At 26.5% G+C, this 26,735-nt stretch overlaps 1 protein-coding gene across 5 annotated transcripts in view; it reads right to left on the bottom strand.

The window, feature by feature from the left end:
* Window positions 1–3,075: 3,075 nt before the first annotated feature.
* LOC127288088 (sex determination protein fruitless-like) overlaps window positions 3,076–26,735 on the bottom strand; it is a 50,197-nt gene continuing 26,537 nt past the window's right edge. Inside the window, exons 5-6 of one of the 5 annotated variants that reach the window (XM_051315335.1) lie at window positions 9,476–9,560; window positions 5,430–5,615 (exon numbers count right to left, since the gene is read on the bottom strand). In XM_051315335.1, the coding sequence (XP_051171292.1) occupies window positions 5,576–5,615; window positions 9,476–9,560 (125 nt within the window). In that variant the 3' untranslated portion in view covers window positions 5,430–5,575. Of the gene's footprint in view, window positions 5,616–9,475; window positions 9,561–11,584; window positions 14,373–16,744; window positions 24,865–24,963; window positions 25,326–26,735 lie in introns of those variants that run through there. The other 4 variants (XM_051315331.1, XM_051315334.1, XM_051315336.1 and 1 more) reach the window with 4 other exon arrangements.

The raw sequence follows: 26,735 nt of genomic DNA, 5'->3' as shown, positions 1-26,735 counted from the left end.
CAATATTTTGTTTAAACGTTAATAACGAAATAAAATTGTTATTTCTTTTATTTTTGAAACAAATCATTATTTAACAACAAAACTTAATTCAAAATAATTTTTTTTTTTTTGAAAATAACTTTCGAATTTAGGTAAAATCAATTTTAAATATATTTTTAGTTCTGTTAAAAAGGTTAAAAACTACTTTTTATTTAAAATTAATTTCATAAAAAATTCAAAAGATCCAATTGTACAATTTTCAAAAAAAAAAAAAAAAATTATTTTTGGTCAAAAGGAGGAGGGCCCTTAAGGCCTATATTTCGCCCCCTTGGGATTTTAATTTAAATGGTTGAAAACTTTTTCTTATACACTGAAAAAAAAATTTATTTGATTCAAATACCGGTGTATTTGGTTATTATCAAATAAATATTTACTTGAATCAAATATTTCTTATTTGAATCAAATATATAGTATTTGAATCAAATATTTCAGTATTTGAAGCAAATACCATTTATTTGATTCAAATAAGAAATATTTGATTCAAGTAAATATTTATTTGATAATAACCAAATACACCGGTATTTGAATCAAATAAATTTTTTTTTCAGTGTAGTAGAAAAAGTAATTTTTCATTGACTTTAGGTGAAACGGGGGTGTTTTGGTTAAATTAACCCTTAGATTTTAGGGTTTTTTTTTCAAAAAGAGTGTCAAAAAAACATGCAAAAAACATTTTTTAATAAAATTGAATTAATTTAATTTGTGGGATCTTTTGCTGTATGCAGTTTTACGATATGCAGTTTAATCGGTAATAATTTTTTAAATAAAATACATATTAATATTTTAATTTGTGTGCAGTTTTTTTGTATGCAGTTTAACAGTATGCATTTTAACCGTATACTGTTTTTAATTCAATTTTACAAATTTATCTACATTAATAAATTTGTAAGTATTTTTGCTGTATGCAGTTTAACGGTGTGCAGTTCAGTCGTAAATAATTTTTTAATTCAAAAAATATTAATTTAATTCTTATACAGTTTTGCCGTATGCATCAGTTAAACGGTGCGCATTTTAATTGTATTTAGTTTATAATTTTAATTCAAAAAAATTTTTTTTTAAATAACTCGTATGCAGTTTAGTGTGTGCAGTTCAATTGTGGGCAACTTCAACCGCCCCTAAAATTTCTTGTTAAATAATAATTAATATTTTGTATTTTTTCTTAAAAGTTAGTGAACAATACTGTAATTTTTATTCAATTTTTATAAATAATGACTCATTTTTCTCTTTTAATGATTCTCTACAATTTTGTTTTTTTGTTAAATAATTTGTTTAAAAAATATGAAATATAAAAATTTCATTTGTTTATTAACTTTTGAATAAAATAATATGTGATGCGCTCTGAAGAAAGGGATCTTAAAAGCAAACTAATTTTAGGTTATGTTTTCGGTAATTTTACCTTGATTAAAAGTTTTTTTTACTTTTGTAAAATTAAAATCAGTTTTTATTAAATATTTTGGACATATTGAAGACTTAAATACCAATTATTTTTATTGTGAGTTGATCCTTTTTGTGTATTTTCAATTTAAAATTTCAAAACATAACCTATATTTTTTTTTGCCTCTAAGGTCCCTTTTTTCAGAGTATGTCTTATTTTTAATAAAATTTAACAAACAGAATTGTAAAAAATCTTTCAAAGAGAAAAATTGGATAAAAATTACAATTGTTTACCAAAAGTTTAAACAAAAAAAAATATATATAAAGTTAAATGATTATTATTTAACAACAAATTTTAAGTGAAAATAATTTATTTTTCAAAATTGTATAACTGAATCTTTTGCATTTGGGTGAAATTAATTTTATTTGTTGTTGAAAATAATTTATTTAGTTTGAGGTTATGTTAATGGGCTAAACACCCTTAAATGGAATAAAAGTGTTATATATGGACATGAGCAAAGATGTTTATATATCAGCATATATATTAAAATTCAATTATACATATATGTACATGTACGATTATTAATTATTTCAATGTACAGTTCGATTGTGATTCCTAGATATTAAAATTAGGAACCTCACATTTAAATGTTTCACATCTGTTGCGAAAAAAATTGGTCCATAGAAAAATGAAGGTATATTTATATATATATATATATTTTTTTTTTTAAAGCTCCAATTTCCCTCGATTGTATATAGAGCATTCATTGAGGTAAAATATCTATTTTCTTAATAAAATTCGGACCAATAATATTGTTATATTTGATCTTTAGCAAAGGGCATGCTTATAATTACTATATTTATTAATTATTTTCATTTTATTTTTATATATTGTTGAGTTTTGGTTTTGTACTTCCAATTTATATAGCACCAAAAATATTATTCAAATTCGTAAAATAAAACAAGAAACACTTTTTTTTCTTATGGTGAGAAAAATTCGAAAGACGTATATTATTTGTATATATATATGAACAATGAATTTAGAATGAAATTAATAACACTTGAAAAAACTTGAGTGACCAAGTTGACAAACTCAAACCCTTTTAAACTAGAAATTCTCTTTGAAGTTTCTCCCTTTAAGGTATATCTTACAACGCCAAAAGTATGTCGATGAAGCAAGAGCACTCGATAATTTGTAAAGGTTCATATTTAGAAAACTCTTTTTTTGTTGTTGTTTTATTTTTGGTCTCTATTTATATTTTTATCTTTCTATATAAGAAAATATTTATCCTTCACATCATTGTTACAATAGAAACTATAAAAATAATTTGAAATAATAATTTATCTACATATAAAAATTAAGAACAAATTTACATCATTTCTATGTGATTTTTTATTAAATATACGTAAAATAAAATTCGAACTTAACTTTCTCATAGAAAGCAAGTAAAAATTTAAAATACATGCCCTTTGCTTTTTTTGATGTAGTCCGATTTATTTTTTTTAAATATAATATATATATATATTTTTTTCCCCATCGATTTACTGTGCTTTTATATACAACTCTGTTTTTAAGATTGGCGCAATACTGCTATATTGAAAAATGATGTTTCGCATTTTCAAGGAATTATATTGATGAAGGATTTAAAAATGAAAATTTACATATACAAATTAGACCGTGCGTTTATATATAAAAAATGATTACTTAATATGTAAAAAAGAAATAATAATATTCACAGTAATGATTCGTAGTACCATGGATTTTTTTTCGGTGTTTCAAAATCACAGCGCTCGTTTCAGTCTAATATAATACATAATTATATGACTATATATCTCATTAGACCACTTATATAGACCTTCCAAGAGCGTTAAAAAGCTCCATTCATTTCTTTCATCATTTTCTCACTTAAAATATTATATTGTTAAAACTTAAAGTACTTTTTTAATTATCTTGAAAATAATATGAAACGCTTCGCAAAGAAAAGGATTTCAAAAATTACTATAGGTTATGTTATAATGAAACTCGTAAACATAACCTATAATTTATTAGCTTCTTCCCTTTCTTCGCGACGCGCCATATAAATAACACAGCCCCACAAAAAAATTTTTTTTTTTGTCCGGCGAACTAGACTAGTCATTTCTTACGTATTTTGAATTGCTGAATCCGAATCCGGGTTGGTTCGTTTTTTCTTTCTAACCTCAAAAAACTTACTTTTTCGGTACATTTTGCGAGATAATGAAAAAGCGTGAGCTAGTTTTGAAATTATGACCATGAATTACAATTTAGAAGTTAAACTTACTTAAATAGATTTTTCAAATTAAAAATGGCGGACCAAAAATGGCGGACATTTTACTCTGGCGTCAGTTTTAAAAAATTCAAAATGGCAGATCCAATATGCTGACGGTACCCTGGTTATACAGAAGGAATGTCATTGCAGCGGATTATATCAATTTAAAAAAATTCCATTCACTATGTAAGATTCTCTATTTTAAATTACAAAAATCTGAATTTTTATTTGCAATTAACTATCAGAAAACCCCCATGTACTAAATTTACTTTTTTTCATCAGCCATATTGGATCCGCCATTTTGAATTTTTTAAAACTGACGCCAGAGTCGTAATCAGCGACCCAAAAAACCTCCAAGTACCAAATTTCGAGCGAATCGGAACAATTTGTAAGATATCCGCCATTTTTGGTCCGCCATTTTTAATTTGAAGAATCTATTTAAGTATGGTAAGTAAATTTAACTTCTAAATTGTAATCCATGATCATAATTTCAAAACTAGCTCACGCTTTTTCATTATCTCACAAAATGTACCAAAAAACTAAGTTTTTTGAGGTTAGAAAGAAAAAACGAACCAACTTGTGAATTCTGACACCGGATGCGGATTCATCGAACCAAAATACATGAGAAATGACTAGTCCAGTTCGCCGGATAAACAAAAAATTTTTTGTTTCGTAAAGCTGTGTATTTATTTGGCAAATAGAAGCATATTTTTTTGTGCTAATTGGAAGCTTTAGTAATAGTAAAAAAACACTATATACTTTTATATGACTACTTCAAAATATTAAAATCACAAGAGAAGAAAAAGTATTTGAATTAAGTACTACATTTTTTTTCATTATGAGAAAATTTTTTTTTTTCTAATTTGATGCTTTTTTATAGAAGAATAACAGTATCGCGACAAAAAGTTCCCTGTAGTCTTTTTTTTTTTGAACTTTTATATTCTTAATAACTTTCGAGTATAATGACACCTATTTTTTTCTTTAATTTGACAATCGATAATATACCGACAGCATATATATGGGTACATTAAATAACATCAATAAATTATAACGCCCGTTTTTTCAAAAGCATATTTAACACTTACACATCTAATCAATGATAATTAAATGTAAAATGTAATGGACGCAAAAAAAAAATGAAATAAGAACAAATTAGAAAGATAAAAAAAATAATTGCGATATTAAATAATGAGTATTTTTCTATATAACATAGGTACTTTTTTAAATACATAAAATAAACAAAAATTGAATAATTTGAATCTTTTGTGAGAAAAAAAAATTAAATCCAATTTGGGAAAATAAAGTAGTTTCTTACTTTCTAGATTTGGGAGCATAAGAGAAAAATTGTTTGAGATCCATTAAATTGAGAAACATGATAATTCGGAAAAAGATTTCTCTTTGAGGAATATGGATTGTTCCATTGTGGAAACTTTCTTTTTTTTATATTATATATATAATGAACGAATAGGATCCTTTGGGTTAGGAAGGAGAACTGTGGATAATAACTTCCCAATGAAGAACGATGTACTGACTTTAGACATGAGAATTGGTCCTGAAGATGAGACATCATATTTATATTTATGGAAAATAGAACGGTCCATCATTATATGGGAAGTTAAACAGTAACCTTGTGCCGTTGACGCTTCCTCCCCTGGATCCCCATAGTCAATAAGGATTCTTTCGTAAAATGTTGTCCCATATGTTTTTGACGTATATGAGACCGTAGGGTGTCAACTCTGCTGTACGTAGCTGGACAATAGGGACAATATGACCTTTCGGCAGTGTGAATGTGAAAATGATGCCAGCGATTGGTGACTTGTTTGCCGCAAACACGACACCTCCATAATGCAGGACTACCCGGTGATACAGCAAACATGTCATGATATGAAAGTCCAACTGGTACACTCGGCATTGTACCTGTAAAACCCAAATGCCTTCATGCATTCTTCCTGTCTGCTTTTCCAAACCGGAAGCTCCTTGCCACTTGGCCGAGCCTCCGTTATAACATTCTACACTATTATACATTTATATAAATATATATATATATATAATATATATTGTCTAGATTCTACACCTTCAGTACTTGCCACGATGACGATATAAACAAACATGCATAACACTTGAAAAGCTACCGATAGCTATTTACTATATTTCATTACAATTTATTATTTTCATTAATTTTTTTTAAATTTTCATATCTGAAGAAAGTAACAAATTATAGTTTATGTTTATAATAGATTTTTTCTTTTCAAACGTCGCTTTTTCAAAAATATCTTTTTTGACAAACTTGCAATTTTTTTTTTGCTTCACAATTCATTTAATATTAAATACGCGAATAAAAAAAAAAAAGTGAAACTTTAAATGAAACTCAAAAAATACACTGAGAACAAAATACTATTGCACGCATATTCTGTAAATGTAATTCACATTCCGAGAAAAGTGCACTCTAAATCTGAATCAGTGACAATTTCACTGAATTCAAATCAGTGGCTCAGTTTTCTTTAATTCACCAGTGGAATTTCACTGAGAATCAGTGGTTTTTACTGATTCCCAGTGAAATTCCATTGGTGTATTAAAGAAAACTGAGCCACTGATTTGAATTCAGTGAAATTTTCACTGATTCAAATTTATAGTGTGTTGTCATGGCAACAGGTGAGTTAGAAAAGGACAAAATGGCCACGAATATACAAAATTTTAGGTTATGTTTAGTGGTTTTAGTTTGACTAAACGTTCACGGAAAAAAGGGGCCGTACAAAAATTACCCAAGCAATTTTTTAGGTTTTTTGACACCCCCCCCCCTCCCCATTGTAAGACACCGTAAGATTTTTCTAGAACCCCCTCCCCCCGGATAGATAAAATATCACATATCACGGTGATATCATGGTGATATCATGTTGATATTTTACAGAGATTTAAAATTTTTTAAAAATTATTATTTTTTATTATTTTTATTATTTTTTTATTTATTATTATTTTTTAAATTATTAAAAATTTTAAATCCCTGTAAAATATCAACATGATATCACGGTGATATCACCATGATATCACCGTGATATGACTGTGATATCACCTCGATGTCACCGTGTGATATCACCGTAAGGCGGACATTTTGACATTTTCCTGATGTCACGGTGACATTCCCCGGTGATATCACCGTGACATCTGGTTGATATATCGTGCTACTTGGGTAGACAACATAAATTATTCTTTTTTATAACTTTTATCAGTCTTCAAGACATACCCAAGTAGCACAGAATATTGGTTGAATGTCTCGGTGATATCGAGTGCGAATATTCTAATGACATTCAAGCGATATCATAATATCATAATATTATAATATTCCCGTGAAATTCATGTCATATTGAGGGAATATCCCTGTGATATTGAAAAAATATTCCTGGAACTTATAAAATTCTAAAATGTTGATTATTTTGATTGTTTTGAATATATTTAAATAAAAAAATACATAAATGGAAAAAAATAGAATTTTTTTTTTTATAATTTTTTTGAATTATCTTATAAATATCACTGTAATATTCCCTCAATATTAGAGGAATATTACCTCAATATCACAGGAATATTCCATTCAATATCACACAAATTTCACGGGACTATTCCCTCAGTAGCATACGAATGTTACATGAACGTCACAGGAATATCACCGTGGAATGTCCCCATGAAGCGTATTTTTTTAATTAACCCAATCAGCACAAAAACTTGCAGCAAACTTGTAGGAAGTTTGTCGTGCAAGATGTGCAAGATTGCAGTGCAAAGATGTAGCAAGTTTTTTTGCAAGCAACAAAAATTGTCCTCTTGTGGCAAGGTAGTTAAGCAAGCTTGCTTGCTTCCGTTTACTACTGCGCATCGTATTAAGTTTTGCAAACTTGCGCCAATGTTGCCCTGCAAGCTTGCGACAAGAGGACATTTTGTTGCTTGCACCAAACTTGCTACATGTTTGCACTGCAATCTTGCACGGCAAGCTTCTTGCAAGTTTGCTGCAAGTTTTCGTGCTGATTGGGAAAACAAGAAATACATATCTTACGTAAGATTTCGCAGTACCCCCCTCGCCCCTATGTAAAATATGGTAAGATTTCATCAGAAACCCCCATTCCCCTAATGGCTTACGTAATTTGTGTACAGCCCCAAAAAAGATTATTAAATTTACCTTAGAGAGTGTAAAACTTGACAAAATCTCATAGGACAACACTGTATTGTTTATAGGTTACTATTTTAGTTTCAAAATAAGGAAAATCAGTTTTAAACTTTAGAAGGTAAATGTCAAACTGACAAAATTTATTTATCGATATTTTATTTTTAAAAATTCTTCGTATAATTACCAGAGTGATTAGTTTAAGTTTCCTGTCGTATAGGTACAAAGAATTATTATAATTGTGTGACATTTTGCAAAAGAAAATACATAGAATGTAAAGTGATAATAATTTATGAAAAAGATTAAATTCACTAAAATAATGAAAATTTAATTTTTTCTGTATTCATTTTCAATTATATAAAATCAAAATCAATTTTGGTTCTAACAAAAACAAATATCCGTTTTTTATATTAAAAATTGATCATCTTTTTGTAATTTTAATCTCAAAATCATAAATATAACCTAAAAATTTACGTCCGTTTTCTCGCGGAGCGTCATATAGATTTAATTTTTTCTCAGTATATTTCTAAATATAAAAATATATTATAAAAAGCCGATTTTGAAAAAAAATAAATTTTGAAAACAAAAATACATTTATTGTATATATACAACGAAATTTGGATTAGAATCAAGAATTTAAAGTTTATTAGAATTTATAATAATAATATAAGAAAATGAATAAATATTCGAAACGATTACACAATAATATAATAAGTTCCGGAAACAATTTCCTTATTATCAAGTGTATATATATATATATATATATAAATTTTAAATTCGTCATCGTGGAATCACTGTATTTTTAGTGGCAAATTTCCAAACCTGGTACATATAATATTTATATGTTGACATATAAAGAAACAAATTCATATAATAGTGTCTCACATATCTCAATTTTCATAACAATAAATAATTTTAAAAACAAAAGAACGAAGAATAAAAAATTATTATTTAAAAAAAAAATTATATGCAATCACCGCGCATTCATTCACATTTATCAAAAACAGTCGCGCATTAACTTCTTGTAGAGGAATAGAAGCTGGAGCACAACTCTGGATTCTTAAAATCCTTCGATCGAAGAGAAAAGACCAAGGCTAAATGATTTGCAATAAAAAAAAAAATTAAAAACCTTTTTATCTAGTATGTTCTGAAGAAAGGGAGCATAAGCAAAATATCAGTTTTTATTTTCAAATGAAGATTCAATGATTTATATTGATCTTTTATTTTAACTTCAAACTGATTATAAACATAACCTATAATTTTTTTTGCTTCTTTCTTCAGAGAGCGCGTCACGTTTATATCGTCATCGTGGCAAGTATAATGATTAAAAGTCTAAACTATAAATGTGCATATAAATAAAATTTCTACGTGATTTTACCGAAACGCTTTTTTAACTTAATTAAATCCCTTTTTTTTCCCTATATATACTATATAATTTCGGACATAGAAAAATCATCTCGAAACATTAAAAGCAATACATTTTCTCGGAATCAAGAGAAAAATTGATAGATTAATTTTGAGAGATTTAGGGATCCTGGGGGATAAAAGAATTTGAATTTCCATATTGCGAAGATTGTCGTTTCCGAAATGTGTTTTCACAATAGTAACACTTTTCTAACTTTGATACCTCCAAAGTGCCGGATTATCCAATGATGCAGCATCACACATCTCCTGCGTCCTCTGAAGTCCATCTGATACATTCGGCATTGTACCTGTAAACCCAAATGCCTTCATGCATTCTTCTCGTCTCCATTTACACCAAAAGCTCTTGCCAAGAGCCTCCACTACACTCTCTAAATCTGAATTAGTCACTTTTGCATCGATTCGTTCATTAAATAAATTAGTAATTAATTTTCAGTCAAAAATCACTAATTGACAGTAGAAAACTCGTTTATTAAATTTTACTAATTGAAATGCCTTAACAATTAAATCTATACTGAACAGAATCGTCCGTTTTGGACTAACTAAACAGGCCTACGCAGAATGAAAGCTCTAATCGTAAATCTTAAGCTTTTACATGAGAGAGAAAAGAATAGAAATATCTTTTGTCCTTTTCTCTCTCATGTAAAAGCTTAAGATTTACAATTAAAGATTTCATTCTGCGTTGGCCCAACTGACAGTTAAATGTTTAGAAAAAGGAAAGGAGCATTTACACATTTGTTGAAAGAATAAAAATTACATTTCGTTTCGGAATGTAATTTTTTTCTTTTGACAGAACTATAAAGTCCCTCTATGACTATGCTGTTTAGTAAAAACTCTTCTCTTCGTGATAATTCATTTAATTGACAAATCAGTGCAGTTGAATTAATCAAAAGTGACTAATTTAAATTTATAGTGTTCTACACGAAAAATAAATGATTTCGCTGCAGTTGCAAATTGATTTTTGGAGCTTAAATTTGCTAGAACAAACTACAAATATTTGCTCGGACAGCGAAAAAATTTACTGTGACAGCGAAAAATTCGCTATCAACGAAAATTTGTTTGTTGCGAAAAATCCACTGCAATCAGCAAACTTCTTTTATGCGTGTACATTTATAGTGTAGATTCCACAATTTTGACCATTTACAGTACTTGCCACAATGACGATACAAGGTACAATTTTTCTATTTTTTTCAACCAAAAACCATTCTTTTTGTCTATATATATATCAAAAATTAATTTTACAAAGCCAAATTTAAGTTGAACAAATCCTGTAATCTAGAGCACAATAATAATTGAAGTCCTCAAAAAAAAGATGATATAGATTTTTAAAACAACATTTTCTTTTATAAAATCCTATAATTTATAATTACCTGTAACCCACCGCGAGAAAAGGGATCTTATTGTAAAGAAATTTTAGGTTATGTTTAGTGATAGTTTTACCTTGATATAAAGTTTCTAATTAGATAAAATCAAGAATAGTTTTTATTAAATTTTTCGAATTCAATTTCCTTCAATGTCGAACTAAACATAAATGTTTTGTATAACGAGTTGATTCTCTTATTCATGTAAAAAATTACGAACATAACCTAAAATTTTTAGACATATCGTCTCATAGATTCTCTCCAGATAGCACGTAAGCTTTAATTGTCCCATCTGACTGAAAGCTTGCATGGTAAGCTTACCGAAAGATTGCACAATACAATTATTGCAAGTTTGCTCAGTAAGCTTCCATAGTAAGCTTGTAGCAAGGTTGGTGCAAGGTTGCCAAATAACTATGCTTTAAACCTAAAAATTATTTTTTTTTAAATGTTTCGTCTAATTTATATAACAAAATTATATAAATTAGACGAAACATTAAAAAAAAATTTTTTAGGTTCAAAGCATGATTATTTGGCAACCTTGCACCAACCTTGCTACAAACTTACCGTGCAAGCTTACTGAGAAATCTTGCAGTAACCTTACACTACAATCTGTCGATATTAAGCTTACAATGTAAGCTTTCGGTCAAGTGGAACATTTGAAGCTTTCAGTAAACTTCCGGCAAGCGTTTCGTGCAAGGTTGGCAATATTGCGCGGCAAGCTTGCCACTAGCTTACATGCTATCTTGGTCGTGGAGCGTCATATATAATAATTTTGTAATCAAAAAATCTATCATTTTTCAAAAAAGAAATTATTGAAAAATTAAAAATCTTTATTGTTATTCAATAATGTAATAAAACAAAAATCGGTACTCTAAATTTGAAATGAAAATTTTTTAACTATTCGCAAATTTCAGATTTCGAGTAAAGGATTTATTAATCAGTGACATAAAGTCTAGCGTTGATCCATAGCGTTTATTAATATATTACATTTTTTTTTTTTGTTTTGTCAAATAGTGTACACGATAAGTTTCTTTGAATCTCGTCGTATATTTTATATTAATACAACGCGAGCATTATTTAGACTTTTCAAAAACCTAAAAAAAAATCGTTGGTGCCTTTCTAGATCGGACGTAGTTATTACATATATAAAAAGTATAGGAATGAAAATCTCCCCCAAACATAGACTCTCATTGATGTTTTTCGTATATATATATATGCTCTCTATCATTGTTACACTATATTTAATTATACACATAATGAAGAGACGCATTAACAAGTGTAAAAAATTTTTTTTTTCATTCAAAATCTCGCATAAGAAAAAAAAGAGAAAAAAAATTAAGGCAAATGATTTTATTTCACTTTTTTTCTTTAATTGTTTTATTTTGTATAGAAAAAATATTTTCAGCAAATAATTTTTTCCCTTTAATTTTAAGCAAATAAAAATCATTTGACTTGATTCATTTTTATATATTCTTTTTACAGGACATTCAAACAAACACTCACACTTTTAATTTGCACTCTTTTTTTTTGCATTCGTTTTAAAAGAACACATTATTATATATATATATATATATATAGTGTCTGGTCTTAAAGAGTCTACGCTCGTCTATTACGGAAGCTCGATCAAAAAATTCTTATAGACGATATTTACAATATCGATTGTTTTCTCCTGTTTTTTTCCAATAAACAGTTTCTGCAATTCACTTTCATATTATATATTTATATAGAGACATTATATGTATATGAGATTAGAGTAATGGAAAAAATATTATTCTATTTTTTTCAGTTATTGGTAAAAATTTTCTTTTACATTATTGCAAATACATCGACAGTTAAATAAGATTATTATGTTTTGAGCGATATTTTTTTTTTATCAATTTCATATTATAATCAAGTGAAGAGTTAGAAACGAGAGAGTGGAAAATAGAAAGAGAAAGAGAGAAAGAAGATTTACATTCTAATATAACCACAGATTTTTCTTTCAAACATTTCTTTTAATTGAACATTTAAATGACTAATTAATAACTAACTAATTAGTCAACAATTTATAATTAATGTTAATTGAAGATTTTTTTTCTCTTACAATTTTATTGATTTTTTAAAAAATGTAATATTCCAAATTCTAATGAAACAACAATATTTTTTTTTTTAATTTAAATACACAATATTTAGAATCTTAGTAAGAAAATTTACATACGTTTAAAGTTTTGTGAATTCTTTTTAAAAAATTTGTCAAATGACACTTTCATATAGTTCAATTTTTTTTGACAAATAACTCCTTCTAAGGTCACAGCCAAATTTCGATATAAAATTTTATTAGGGATAAATTTAATCTTATACGATAATTTACTACTTTGAAAAAATATTTAGAAAACGAAAATCAATAACAGATATTAAATCTTCTACAACACTTTCCAGATAGCTAAGTAAGATTGCAGCAACCTTGCGGCAAGCTTTCCGCGCAATATTTCCAACTTTGGATGGCAAACTTGTCGCAAGCTTACTGCAAGTTTTAAATGTCCTACCTGAGCGAAAGCTTACATGGTAAGCTTACCGAAAGATTTCAGTGTAAGGTTACTGCAAGATTGCACAATAAGATTATCGCACGATTGCTCTGTAAGCTTGCACGGTAAGTTTGTAGCAAGGTTGGTGCAAGGTTGCCAAATAACTATGCGTTAAACCTAAAAATTATTTTTGTAAATGTTGCGTCTAATTTATAGAATAAAATTATATAAATCAGACATAACGCTTAAAAAAATTTTTTTAGGTACAAAGCAAGGTTATTTGGCAACCTTGCACCAACCTTGCTACAAACTTACCGTGCAAGCTTACTGTGCAATCTTTTGTAACCTTACGCTGCAATATTTCGGTAACCTTGCTTGGGTCAGGTGGGACATTTGAAGCTTGCCGCAATGTTTGCTGCAAGCTTACGTGCTATCTGGGTTATATCAAATAATAAATTATTAAAATATTGATAAATTGAATTTTTGGCTTTGATGAAAATATGAAATTAGAATTCTAGTACATTTAAATTCTATTTTTTTGTCACAATATGACTGAAAAAATGTATTGAATATTTTTTATTAAGGAGGAATGATACACGTTAACATAACCTCAAAAATGAAAAATTGTTTTTTAAAAATTTAACGCAAACAAAATTATGATTAAAATTAATTGCAACCAATTTTGCAGAAAAACGATGTTTGATTCAAAATCTTTTTTTATTATTTTAAAATTAAAATTTTTTTTATTATAACATAGTTTTTCTGAAAAAGAACTTCTAAAATTGACTGCAAATTAATTTTAATCATAATTTTGTTAAATAAAAACAATTTCTTAGTTTTCAGATTATGTTAACTACCATTCCTTTTTAAAGAATGATAAAAATTTTAAATTATATATATTAATTTTGATTAATAGTTAAAAAAAAAGTTTAATTTTTATCAAAATAGAACTAATTGACTTTTCACATTTGCTAGACGGGAAAATTACAATTAAATTGAGATCGAGAAAATTGTTGTTGTTGTTGAAGATTTGCATGTTTCATACGCGTATGAGTAAGAAGAGTATCACTACGCGTATAAACGGCGGGACAAAGTGGACAGGCATATTTTCCGGGAAAGTGCACGTAATAATGATTTCTCACATTGGTAACGACCTTACCACATAAAGAACATCGCCTCCTCTCGTCTGAGTTACTCTGTCTCTCAAAAATCTGAGAAATCCGCCAATTTTTCAGGTCTGTAACAACAGAAACCACACACAAAAAAAAATCAGCATGGACGAAAAACAAGAACATATGTCCGTTTTGTTTTTTTTTTTGACGAATATTTGCATGGGTGTTGAGCGTGCGGCTCTCCTAATTCTACTTTCTATAATATATACATAATAAAATATTTTTTTTAGACTACTTTATATAGAGAGAAAATATTATATATAATTTTATTGATCTACGCAATATTCTAGTAGAAAGAAAACGGGGACGACCAAGTCTATCTCTTTAAATGTCATCTTTTTTTTTTTTTTTTTTTTTTTGCTTCATTTCGAATTGTAATATGAACTCGTTGAAAGCGTGATAATTATATAAGCCATGGAGTAAGAAATAATATAATAAGGGCTCTTTCACTTTAGCTTCCAGTCTTCTTGAACTTATTCAAAGGAAAAAGATTTACATCAAATAAAGTGCAAAAAAAAAGGAAGTGAAAAAAAATTAATGCAGTATATTAATGGAATTTCATTTTAAAATCATTTAAAATAAATTTATAAAATTATTTTTTTGTAAAATGCAATTTACAATCGAATTTTAATAATATAAGAGCCGTCGCGAAAAAGGGACCGTAACAAAAAATTATAGGTTATGTTTTGAAATTTGAAAGTGAAAATACAAAAATTGGCATAATGTTTAATGTCTAAAATAATCAAAAACTGATTTTAATATTAGCACCCAGATAGCACGTAAGCTTGCAGTAATCTTGCGACAAGCTTGCCGTGCAATATTGCGTACCTTGCACGGCAAACTTGCCGCAAGCTTCAAATGTCTCACCTAACCCAAGCTTACATGGTAAGCTTACCGAAATATTGCAATGGAAGGTTACTGCAAGATTGCTCAGTAAGCTTGTAGCAAAAAAATTGTTAGGTTTAAAGCAAGCTTATTCGGCAACCTTACATCAACCTTGCTATAAGCTTACCGTGCAAGCTTACATTGCAATCTTTCAGTAAGCTTACCATGCAAGCTTGGATCAGGTGAGACATTTGAAGCTTGTCGCAAGATTTCTGCAAGCTTACGTGCTATCTGAATAATATTATATTATTTCCACACTATAAAGTATTAAAATTAGTTGAATTCGAAAAATATACATAATTTAAATAAAAACAAAAATATTAGATACTAATTTACAATATTAGGACAATTATTTGTCTATACATTTATTCCTTTAAAAGCACGCTTGATTGGATCGAAGAAAACGATTGAATTGAATGCTTCAGCAACCAAGAGGAACTTTAGGCAGGTAATTAAAACTTGTAGAATCACTGGCACACACACACACACACACACACACACACACAAGAAAAGTTTCTAATACTCTTGAAAGCCGTTTCTTAAGATCAAAAAGTTTATATATATAAAGTGAACTTGGAAATTCAATGTATGCGACAATTATTCAGTGTAAATTATAGTTGCAAAAATATTTTCAAATTTAATTACAAGTCATAAAAATAATTACGTAAATAAAAAAATCAAGAAAAATGCCCATATTTCTGCACATTATTTAAAAAATAAAAAAAAAATTTTTTTTTATCTATATTTAGAGTAAATAATCTTTGATTTTTGACGGAAAATTGTCAAGAGCGGGCCGGGCGTAACCCATTTTATAAGCTTAACTGGCCAGATCGATCGATTCTATACAAGTGTGAATTTATACTGATGGCATTGAAGCAGGTCGCGATGTCACTTGTTGCAGGGCAATTTTTCACAAAAATTCTTTTTACTGGCGCTTGCGCCTTTAACTTGAGAATGGTGCAAAGCAAAGGAATAGCGATCAGTATTAGAATCAGTTTCGTCAAAGGGACATCGTCAAGATCGTCGTTATTTCATATATATTTGAAATTCAATTGGAAAAATGAAAAAAAAATTTACGCTTTTCCTTCTCACATTATTTTGCACACATCTTTCTCTTTCTATCTCTCTATTTAAAAAAAAATCATAATTTTTAAAAGTGATCTGGAAAAAAAAGCGAAGGCCAGTCGATTAACACACAATTATGTTTAATCAAAAAATTAGTACGAAATACATTAAATGCACATATGATTAATTCTTGCAATTTTTTTTTTTAAACTTTTCATTGTCAGCATGTAATGTTTATACATTAGAAGACACGTGTATAATAATAATAATAATAATAATAATAATAATAATATAATAATAATATAATAATAATAAACTATAATAACATAAGAATAAAATAGTGTATTATAATGTTTACAAATTATAATCATAATGCAATAATAAAATTAAGACCTTCATGTTAGACAATATAATAAAAATAAATTCAAAATTAGATTAAAATTTTTAAACCTTTTCGTAGTAGTTATTTTCTTTTTTTTTAAAAAAATTTTTTGTTTCGAAGTATGAAAAACAATTTTTAATTGGCTGTAATATTTTTATCCTCGTTGATCATAAAAAATTTGTTTTCTTTTTTTTTTTAGTGATCACGAGCTTACTATATCCGATTAATATAACAATTTAAATCTTCATTCATTTACTATAGATCAAGAGATCTTTCATTTTCTCTTTTTCTTTTCCTTTTTTTTCTATATATATATATATCTCATATCGCTTATACAATAAATTCCCTATAAAGTTCACCAGCTTTTTTTTTTTTTTTTTTTTTTTTTTTTTTATTTTTACAATGTTTTGGTACAAACGTATTTTGTTATATTCATATTGTATATATGAATAAGACTCTAACAGTTCGATTATTACCATACATAGTGCCGCAGTTTATTCTCTGTGACTGTAGAAAAAAAAACAATAATAATATATATAGTAAAAGGAAAAAAAATAACAATTAGGGAACACAATAAATTAAGAGCAGCGTATAAGAAACGCATAAGTATCTGTATTTAAAGAAAGAAAGGAGACCAAAATTGGAAGTGAGGAAAGAAGTATTAAAAAAACTTTAAAATAAAACATTTTTTTAGGTCATAACCTTTTTACATAAAACCATATATATATATATATATATATATATATATATATATGTAATAAAAAAACTTAAATATAAACGGGAAGAGAGAACAAATTAGGAAGATGTTCTTTATATAAAGGAAAATAGTGTGCGTGATTTTCAAAAAAAAAAAAAAAAAAAATGATTTTTTTTTCGAAAAATGTAATAGTGACTTTTTTTTAATATTTACACATATACTTATCGTATATGTACATGATACAATTTTTAAATATGTACCAAATTGAGATATAGGCAATAATTGATATACCATATTTATATAAATCACACAACTTCAGTCTGATACGTCCGCTGATGAAATTTTTTTTTTAAATACATAAAGAATCACACCATTACATTTCCTTGTATAATGTCAATTATTGACAAATATACAACTTCCTTTTTTCCTGTTCGTCACACTTCCCTCCCCCCCCCCCCCCACCCAAAAATAACAAAATTTTTTTTTATATGTATATATATATATATATGAAGATAGATATATACATATACAGAAGGTATATACATATATATCCATAATGAAAACCGTATTTGCTATATATATATATCATTATATAAAGAGATATTAATATTACATTTTTTTTTTTAAATTTATTTAGTTTAATAATGTACAAAGAGTGTAACGTTATCAATCAGTGGAATATTTTTTTTAAGTGTATAAGAAAGAAACGTCTGAAAAAACATGCTCTTATTCTATCAGCTAAGCCTATTCCCTAGGTAACACCTACATCTATCTAACTACTCTCATAATGTTCTCTTGCACAGCCATAGTTTCTTCTTTTAACTTCACTCGATCGCGTTTCTTTCTATTTTTTTTTCAGTCGCTTAAAATGTTATTTTACATTCGGTCGAAAAAAAAGCGAATTGTTGGTTAAAATTTATTTGAAAAAAAAGTTTTGTTGTGAAAAAACAATTTTTTTTTCAGAAATAAAAAGAAAAAACATTCGAAAGTTTGATAAAAATTGAAAAACACAACGCTCCACGAGAAATTTAGAAAAAAATTTTTAATGTATGTGATTTTTGGAGTTAAAAAAACTAATTTTTATTTTAATCTAAAAAGAAAATTTTTTTTATTAAGGTTACTATAAAAAAAAAAAAAAAATTTCCCCATCTCTCGTGGAGCGTCACATTATATTTAGAATAACATTATTAAATATTTTTACAGTGAAAAAAAATCTGATTATTGAGCTTGAGATTACATATTTACTATATATAATATTTATTTTATAATTATTATTAATTAACGATAAAAAACGATTTATTAAATTCCCAAAAAAAAATAATTGTAAAACGAAAAAAAAAATGTATCTTAACATAGAAAATGTAAATATAAAAACTATTTTTTCTAATAATGATAGTGCCATATAAAAATTTATTTTTAATCAAAAAAAGGCACATTAACAGTAAACATACATTTACTTATTTTAACTAACAAATTCACAGAAATTTTAAAAAATGATTTGTAATTTTTTAAATGAAAAACAAATATTATATACATATTTCAATTCTAGAGTTTGGCAATTGACAAAATTACTATATTTATATATTTATATTATAAAAAAGACAATCAGTAGTAGACATTTCTCTCGCGCTCTTTTTTTATTTTAATATCATTCGTATATATAGGCAAACGCAACTCATTCCACTGAAAGATAACGTCTCATTCCATTACTATCGCGATATTGCACAATTTTTTTTTTTTTTTTTTATTTTTAAATTCTTCTCAATTTCAATAAGGTGTTAGCACCAATCTATTATATCACAATGTTCCACTCCACACCACGCAATTGTAAATATATAAATACTTATACGCAGGTAGTAGTAATAGTAGTAGTAGTACAGTAATAGTAGTCAATAGTTAATTAATAATAATAGTAATAATAATAGTTGTAATAATATTATTTGCAATATGTAATAATTGATGTAGTATTAATCATTTTAATTAAGAAAAAAAAATAATTCAATATTATTAACAGCCTGACGACCAGCACCACCAGTGTGTGGAGCAATGCCGTTATTACACTTTTGTGAAATCTGTGTGCCGAGTATTTCTCTCTTTCTCTCTTCCTCCTTATACTTTCCTCCCTCCCTCTTTCTCTGCCTTTTCTTTCTTATATAAAAAAAAAAATTTCTCTCGCTTCTTCGCATCCCCTCAAAATTCTCAACTTTACCTATACATTTTCCACTCATTTACTCGCTCATTCAAATATACTCTTATGACAAGTATATTTGCCTTATAAAAGAGCTTGCCAATTCTTTCTTTTGCGATTTATAAATATTAAGTGAAAATCCATACATTATTATTATTATTAAGTTAAAATTTCAAAATTGTTAAAAACGTTCCTATAATTATCACAAACTGTGTTCAATTGGTACACAATATCATCTCAATTGTCAGGAGCGATAAAAATATAAAAAAAAAAATTTATTCTCTTTTTCAAACTGATGAACGATTAAAATATTGAAATTTACTGATTCTTTTTTATAATATTCAAGTTGTAGAAAATTTTTTTCTTATATTTACATAAAAGAAATTTTGTAAAACATTTAAAAAAACATCAGTAACTAAAAAAAAATTTAATAATTACCAAAAAATTGAAATTACTATTTTAATTGAAATAATCTCTAACCATAATTTTTTTCCGCAGTCAACTAATATTTAAATATTTGGCAAGTTTAGGCGTGTGTGAAAGTGAACAAATTTTTTTTTTAATAAATTTGACAATTTTATAATTTAAAATAAAATTTTTTAAATTACAAAAAAATATTTTTGTATAATGTTTAGCTTTATAAAACATTTACAAAAGAATGTAAATTTTTTTTCTGAATTTTATCACTCCATTTAACGAGATCTTTTCTCTCTTTATCAAAAAAAAAAAAAAAAAAAAAACCTAAAAAAAAAGATGAGAGATATTTTTCGAAACCACTAGTGGAAATTATTTGCAGCACAACCTACTTCACAGCATTAAGCAAGATTTTTCTTTTCAAAAATCTTTAAGCATAATAAAGTAAATCAATCTTCGCAAGGAAAGGGTTAACATTTAAAGAAATTTTCTTTTATTATCGATACTATCATAAATACATCATCAATAAAAGTTATTACAATTTATAATTATATAAATATATCGAAAAGTAACATTCAAAAAATATAACATTTTGATGTATTTATGATGGCTCTTATATGGGAGAAAAATGAATTACTAAACTATAAATATTATAAAAACCGAAATAATTACAAATCACGTTTTTTAATAAAAAATAACGCATTTAATCCGAACAACCTTTTTGTACAATTTTATTTTTAAAAAAACATTTAACAATAGAAAAATATTTTAAAACTTAATTACGGCCAATTTTAAAATGAATAAAACAGAATTTTTGTTCAATAATTTTAGAGAAAAATCTCATTTAAAAGAAAATTACAATCTGATAAAAATAATTACAAAATTTAAATGTTAATGAAAAAAATTTATTTGATTCAAATATTCGATTGACTATTATTAAATAAATATTTATTTGATTAAATTGTATTTATTTCAAATACAGAAATTATTGGTTTAAATACAGTTCAATTATTTGGTTTCAAAAATTATTTGGTATAAATATTTTTTTGATAATAGTCAAGTAATAGAGTATTTGAATTTTTTTTTTCAATATTTCAAAAATTCTTACTGAAAAAATATGTTAAAATCATTTGAATAAAATTTCCCTACTGAAATTAATTTCTTTTTTTTTTAAATTCATTTTTCTCCTCGTAATTATACATTTGTTGGATCTAGCAAAATAGAGACTGATAAAAAGTGCACAATTTAAAAGACTGATTCAGAGAATCAAAAATAAAAAATAAAAAATATTTTCACTAGACTCTTAAAATGAAAATGAGAAACGTGAAAATTAAAAAATAATTCTAATTGCGCTTGAACAGAATTCCTGACTTGCATGCGTTTTTACCGCTTAATAAAAAATTTTTTTTTTAAATTTTAATAGCAAGCCACCTGTTTACCTTACTTTTTTTTAAAAAAAATATAAAAATCAATTTTGAATAATTTTTTTTTTTTTCGATTTACTACTAAAAGCATATACAATTTCTCAACATAGAGAAATTCATTAGAGTTATCCAAAGGATCAACGAAAGCCGCACGGTTGTCATAGAGGTTTACTGGGATGTGGTAAACAGCGTGGCTTGACGTTTGACTGGACAATTCCGGAAATTGGCAGTGGTTAAAATCAACTCACGTTGAACCAATGTGTGTGCGATTCTGCGCGAACATGAACTCAACCACTTCATTAAAATCAGCGGTAGAAACGCAATTGGAACACATGTCCAAAGCAAAATCAGATATTAAAAAGAATATATGGGAACTATCATATTTGGTAAGTTTCTAGGGTATTGAATATAGATTTTCCAAGGTCATTGTTTTCTTAAATAATAATAATAAAAAAAAAAAAAAAAAAAAAAAAATACAGAAAAAAGAAAATAAGAGAGACAAAATTGGCAAAAAGAATCTACTCGGGCTATGATATACTTGCATTCTCCATTTAGTTAATAAATATAATATATGCGCGCATAGTGCTTTTTTCCTCTTGGTGAAACAAGTAACAACACATATATAAAATCAGAAAAAACGGTAAAACAAAATAAATTATCCAAATATATTATATATAATATGTACCTCGATATTAATAAGAATATAATAAAAATAATAATAATAATAATAATAATAAAAATAATAATAATTATAATAATATTTATAATAATAATAATAATAATAATAATAATAATAAGAATCTGAATCATCAGTATATATTAATATTTCTGATTATATATTATTAAATTATTAGATTGTTTTGGATAGTCATAACTATGCAAAGGGCCCCTTCCTTCGAAGTAAAAAGAAATGAAAAAAAAAACGTAAAAAGGCGGTAATATCATGTGATCACAATTCAGCGTGATTTGGCTCTTTGAATAGCTAGCAAACTTGTGTTCTTGAATTAAATATATATATCTATGAAAAAAAAAAATTGTATATAATTTCCACTTAGAGAGAGAAAAAAAACACACAATAAACAATATTTAAACAAATGGATTGTAACCCCAAACCAATGAAGTATATTATCCATATGTGCAACGACGTTGTGAGAAAAAAATATCGTAAACCATCCCTTTTTAAAATTGTTTTTTTCTTTAAACATAACTATCTCCAACCAATGTAGAATATAACTGTAGAATATATAAAGTATAAAATATAGTACTATAAATCATTATCATCATCCTCATCTTCATCATCATCATCATCATCTTTATCATCATCATCATCATCACCATCATCATTATCATCATCATCATCATCATCATAATCATAATCATTCTTATGAGTACTGTACTTTTAGTAAAGTACGTTTTTATATTTTGGATATTTAAGTCCCAATCGTGGAATGTCTCTTATAATTTCCACTATTTAATTTTTTTTTATTACATTTGCGGTGTGCAGTTTTGTAATTATATATATAGACTTTAAGTGTTTATGTAACAAATAACACGCGTTTCATAGTTAAATTTCATATTAGAATAATAATTTGTTGAGACGATGTATATTTTATAAAAAATTTATAAAATAACGCATATTGTATATAAGAGTTCGTTGTCAATCGATCGTACCTTTCGATATACACGAAAAAAAAAATGACAAAATTAATTTAAAAAACGAGTTAAAAAATTGATGAAAATTGTTTTGTAAAAAAAAATTGTAACTCGACATCTTAAAAACGAAATCGATTTTAAAAAATCAATTTTGAATAATGCATTATTGAAAAAACAATTATTTTTTTTTCAATTAATTGGATACTTGACTATTATCAAATAAATATTTATTTGATAAATATTTATTTAATAAATATTTATTTGTAGGTATCAATTATTATTTAAGAAAATTAAATTCTAACTTTTTAAGAGAAGAGAAAGAAATTTCCTACAGAAATAATTGGTTCAAATAAAAATTATTTTGTAAAAATTTATTTGATTCAAATAATCGATTGACTATTATTAAATAAATATTTACTTGAACCAAAATAATGTCTATTTGAATTAAATCAACTGTATTTAAACCAATAATTTTTATATTTGAAGATGTGCTTGAAATTCTGAACGTTCAAATGATCGAAATCATTTTTTTTTTGTTTATACACTGAAAAAAAATTTATTTGATTCAAATACTCGATAACTTGACTATTATCAAATAAATAATTATTTGCTACAAATAATTATTTTTTTGTATCAAATAAATAATTATTTGCTATAAATAATTATTTTTTTGTATCAAATAAATATTTAGTTGTATAAAATAATTATTTATTTGAGTCAATTAAATGGTATTTGTTCTAAATACAGAAATTATTGGTTCAACTACAATTTATTTAATTCAAATAAAAATTATTTGATTCAAATAAATATTATTTTATTTGCTAATAGTCAAGTAATCGAGTATTTGAATCGAATAAATTTTTTTTCAATCTATTTTTTTTTTTTTTTAATTACCGCAGCAATGAAAAATAAAAAAATAGATTAAATATTTATTAATTTATTTTTCTATACAGAAAGTAATATTATATAATAAAATTTGAAGTCAAAAAAAGTGGAAACAAATTTTTTTCTTCATTTGAACGTTCCGAATTTTAGTCACATTATTTGAAGCAAATATATTTAATTTGACTCAATAATTATTTGATACAACTACTTATTTATTTGATAATAGTTAATTATTTAAATCAAATAAATCTTTTTTCAGTGTAATTTAGAATAGTAAGATTTTAAAAATCCGTTGTAAAAAAAAACAATTCAATATCTTAATCGCTTATAATTTTTGCCACAAATAATCAATTCCAATTTAATGAAATTTCTGAATAAAAATATTTTTATAATTACTTTTTTTGAAAAAGTATTTTTTTGTAAATTAAAAAAAAATATTGCCTTTGAAAGACAATAAAAATTGGTCAATTTTTTTTTCGTGCATTTCTAGAAATGTAACATTGAATATTGAAGAATAAAAATGAGAATTTACTTTCAATGTTTCATCTCTTATAAAAATTGGGCGAACAAAAATAAAAAAAGAGGTTCTAATATGAATTAAAACTATAAACTTTCAACAACTAAACTCACCCTGCGCATCGATGAATTACTTCCATATGTTAATGTTACTTAATAATTAATATTTCCTGTTTATGCAGCAACTACGGGAGGAATTGGCACCACGTTTTTGCTCCCATTTTTTTTTTTGTGTGTAAAATCCCGCAATTTTAATTTTTTTTTATACATCCTCTCGACAGCCATTGGAAAAAAAATAAAGCTGTCCATAAATATCCTTGACACTATCCTTTCGCTCACTATATCTCTCTTTTTTTTTTAAGCGTAGATCTTATTGATTTGGTGTTCATTAATTATAAACTTGATTATACCGGCCCAATTTTCTTTGGCATCGCACTCTCGCTCGAGGCTAAAAAAATACAGAAGGATGGAAAAAAAATAAGACGAAGGACGTCATCGATAACGAGAGATCGAAGACGATGACGACGATAAGGGCGATAAAGATGACTTTGATTTTTTTTTTTTTTTTTTTTCACAATCGAGCGAGGGAGCGAGCCGGCGTGCCGGCCCTTATTTAGGAGAGCGTATTCATTGTATCGTTATTTGTGGCGGACAATGCCATTGAACCGGCCATAAAATCATTAAGATCGATCTTTCTTGCTTCGGGGTGTTTGAATTTAAAATGTGTGCGCAGGTTGTCGCTACGCGTGTACGTGGCACGACAGAGAGGACATTCAAACCTGCCAGGAAAGTGGACGTGGTAGTGGTTCCTGATGTGCGTCACGACCTTGCCGCACAGCTTGCACCTGTGAAGGTTGCAGCCGCCTGGCACCCGGTCAAAGGTCAGCCGCATGTGCCAGGCTTTTGAACCTGCAACATCAACACAAGACAAGTCACTCAACACTGTTGCCTCCCGCGACGAGTCCGAGTCGTCGGCTCGCTTGTATTTTTTTTTTTTTTTTTAAATTTCTCTCTCTTTTTTTTTTTAAAAAAAAGGCGCACCGAGATCCGATCGAGAGAGCCAGAGAGAAAAGAGAAACAGAGAGAGAAAGGCAGAGCAAATGAATTAAATTTACTTTTTTTTTTTCTTAACTAATATATTTTTTTTTTTTTGCAAAACACGATTACAAGCTCTCTTTCAAGCTGTCGAGTACGCCGAGATACGTGAGAAAAAGATCGAATTGTAGCGCATTATAAAGCTGGCACTAAAATACTTGCGTGCCGGTTCTCGGTCGCTTCACCTAACATCCAGTCAACTATTTTTTTGCTTCTCATTTTAATATATTTTTTTTTTTTTTTGAAATATTACCAAGTTTATGATCAACGATTTTTGGAAAAATATATTTTTTTTTCTAACGCACCACGCGAAAATAAATCTTATGTCAAAAATAAATTTTAGATTTGTGATTTACAGAGAATCAATTTTATATACAAAACAATGTTTTTTAAGTTTGTCTCTGATTTGAAAAATTCAGTAAAAACTAATTTTCATTTTATCTAATTAAAAAGAAAATTTTTTATCAAGACAAGTTTGTTGGAAAAATTTTCTTTTTCCCTGATTTACAATCAGAATTTAAATTTTGGAAAGCATGAATAAGCTTTTAAAAAAATTTTACAGAATATTGACTTGTCGAAAATATTAATATTCTTGAAAATTAAAAATATTGAAAATTAATTTTAAAAGAATTTTCATTCAGACAAAAATTAATTTGCCCGAAATTCATAATTTGATATTCTGCAAAAATTACTATTCTATACAGAATAAGATTCTATTAAATCAAAATTCTAAAAAAAATTTTTTTCGAGTCTTATTCTAACTAAATTTTTTCCCTTGAGTCACGTGAAAATATTTTAAAAGGATTTCAATAAAAAATATTAAAACAATTTTTCGAAGCAAAAGTTTCAAAAATTATAATTTTTTTTTAGTATTTTTAGAAATTTTGATATTTTTTCAGTACTTTTCAAAAAAATTCACTGACTTTTATCTGATCCGTGGCAAACCTGCAAGGTAAAACTATCACTAAACATAATCTAAAATTCTTTTGACGTAAGATCCCTTGTGGAGTGTCAGAAATTATAAAAACCTTTTTTTTTAGACAAAAAAATTTTACAATTTTCCGTTTTAAAAAATAATTTATTTTTGAATCGTTGTTCATAAACGTTGTGGATTTTAGAGTCGTGAAAAATTAAATATTTTATAGTGAAATGAAGATTTCAAAAAATTGCAAAAACTAAACACTGAAAAAAAATTAATTTTGGTACATAGAAAAAGATATAAAG

This window comes from Leptopilina boulardi, unplaced genomic scaffold, assembly GCF_019393585.1.
Source record: "Leptopilina boulardi isolate dan_hultmark-lab unplaced genomic scaffold, ZJU_Lbou_2.1 LbouV2_38, whole genome shotgun sequence".
Classification (NCBI taxonomy): domain Eukaryota; kingdom Metazoa; phylum Arthropoda; class Insecta; order Hymenoptera; family Figitidae; genus Leptopilina; species Leptopilina boulardi.
Note: the sequence above shows the minus strand (reverse complement) of the source record. Positions and strands in the feature narration are given on the sequence as shown.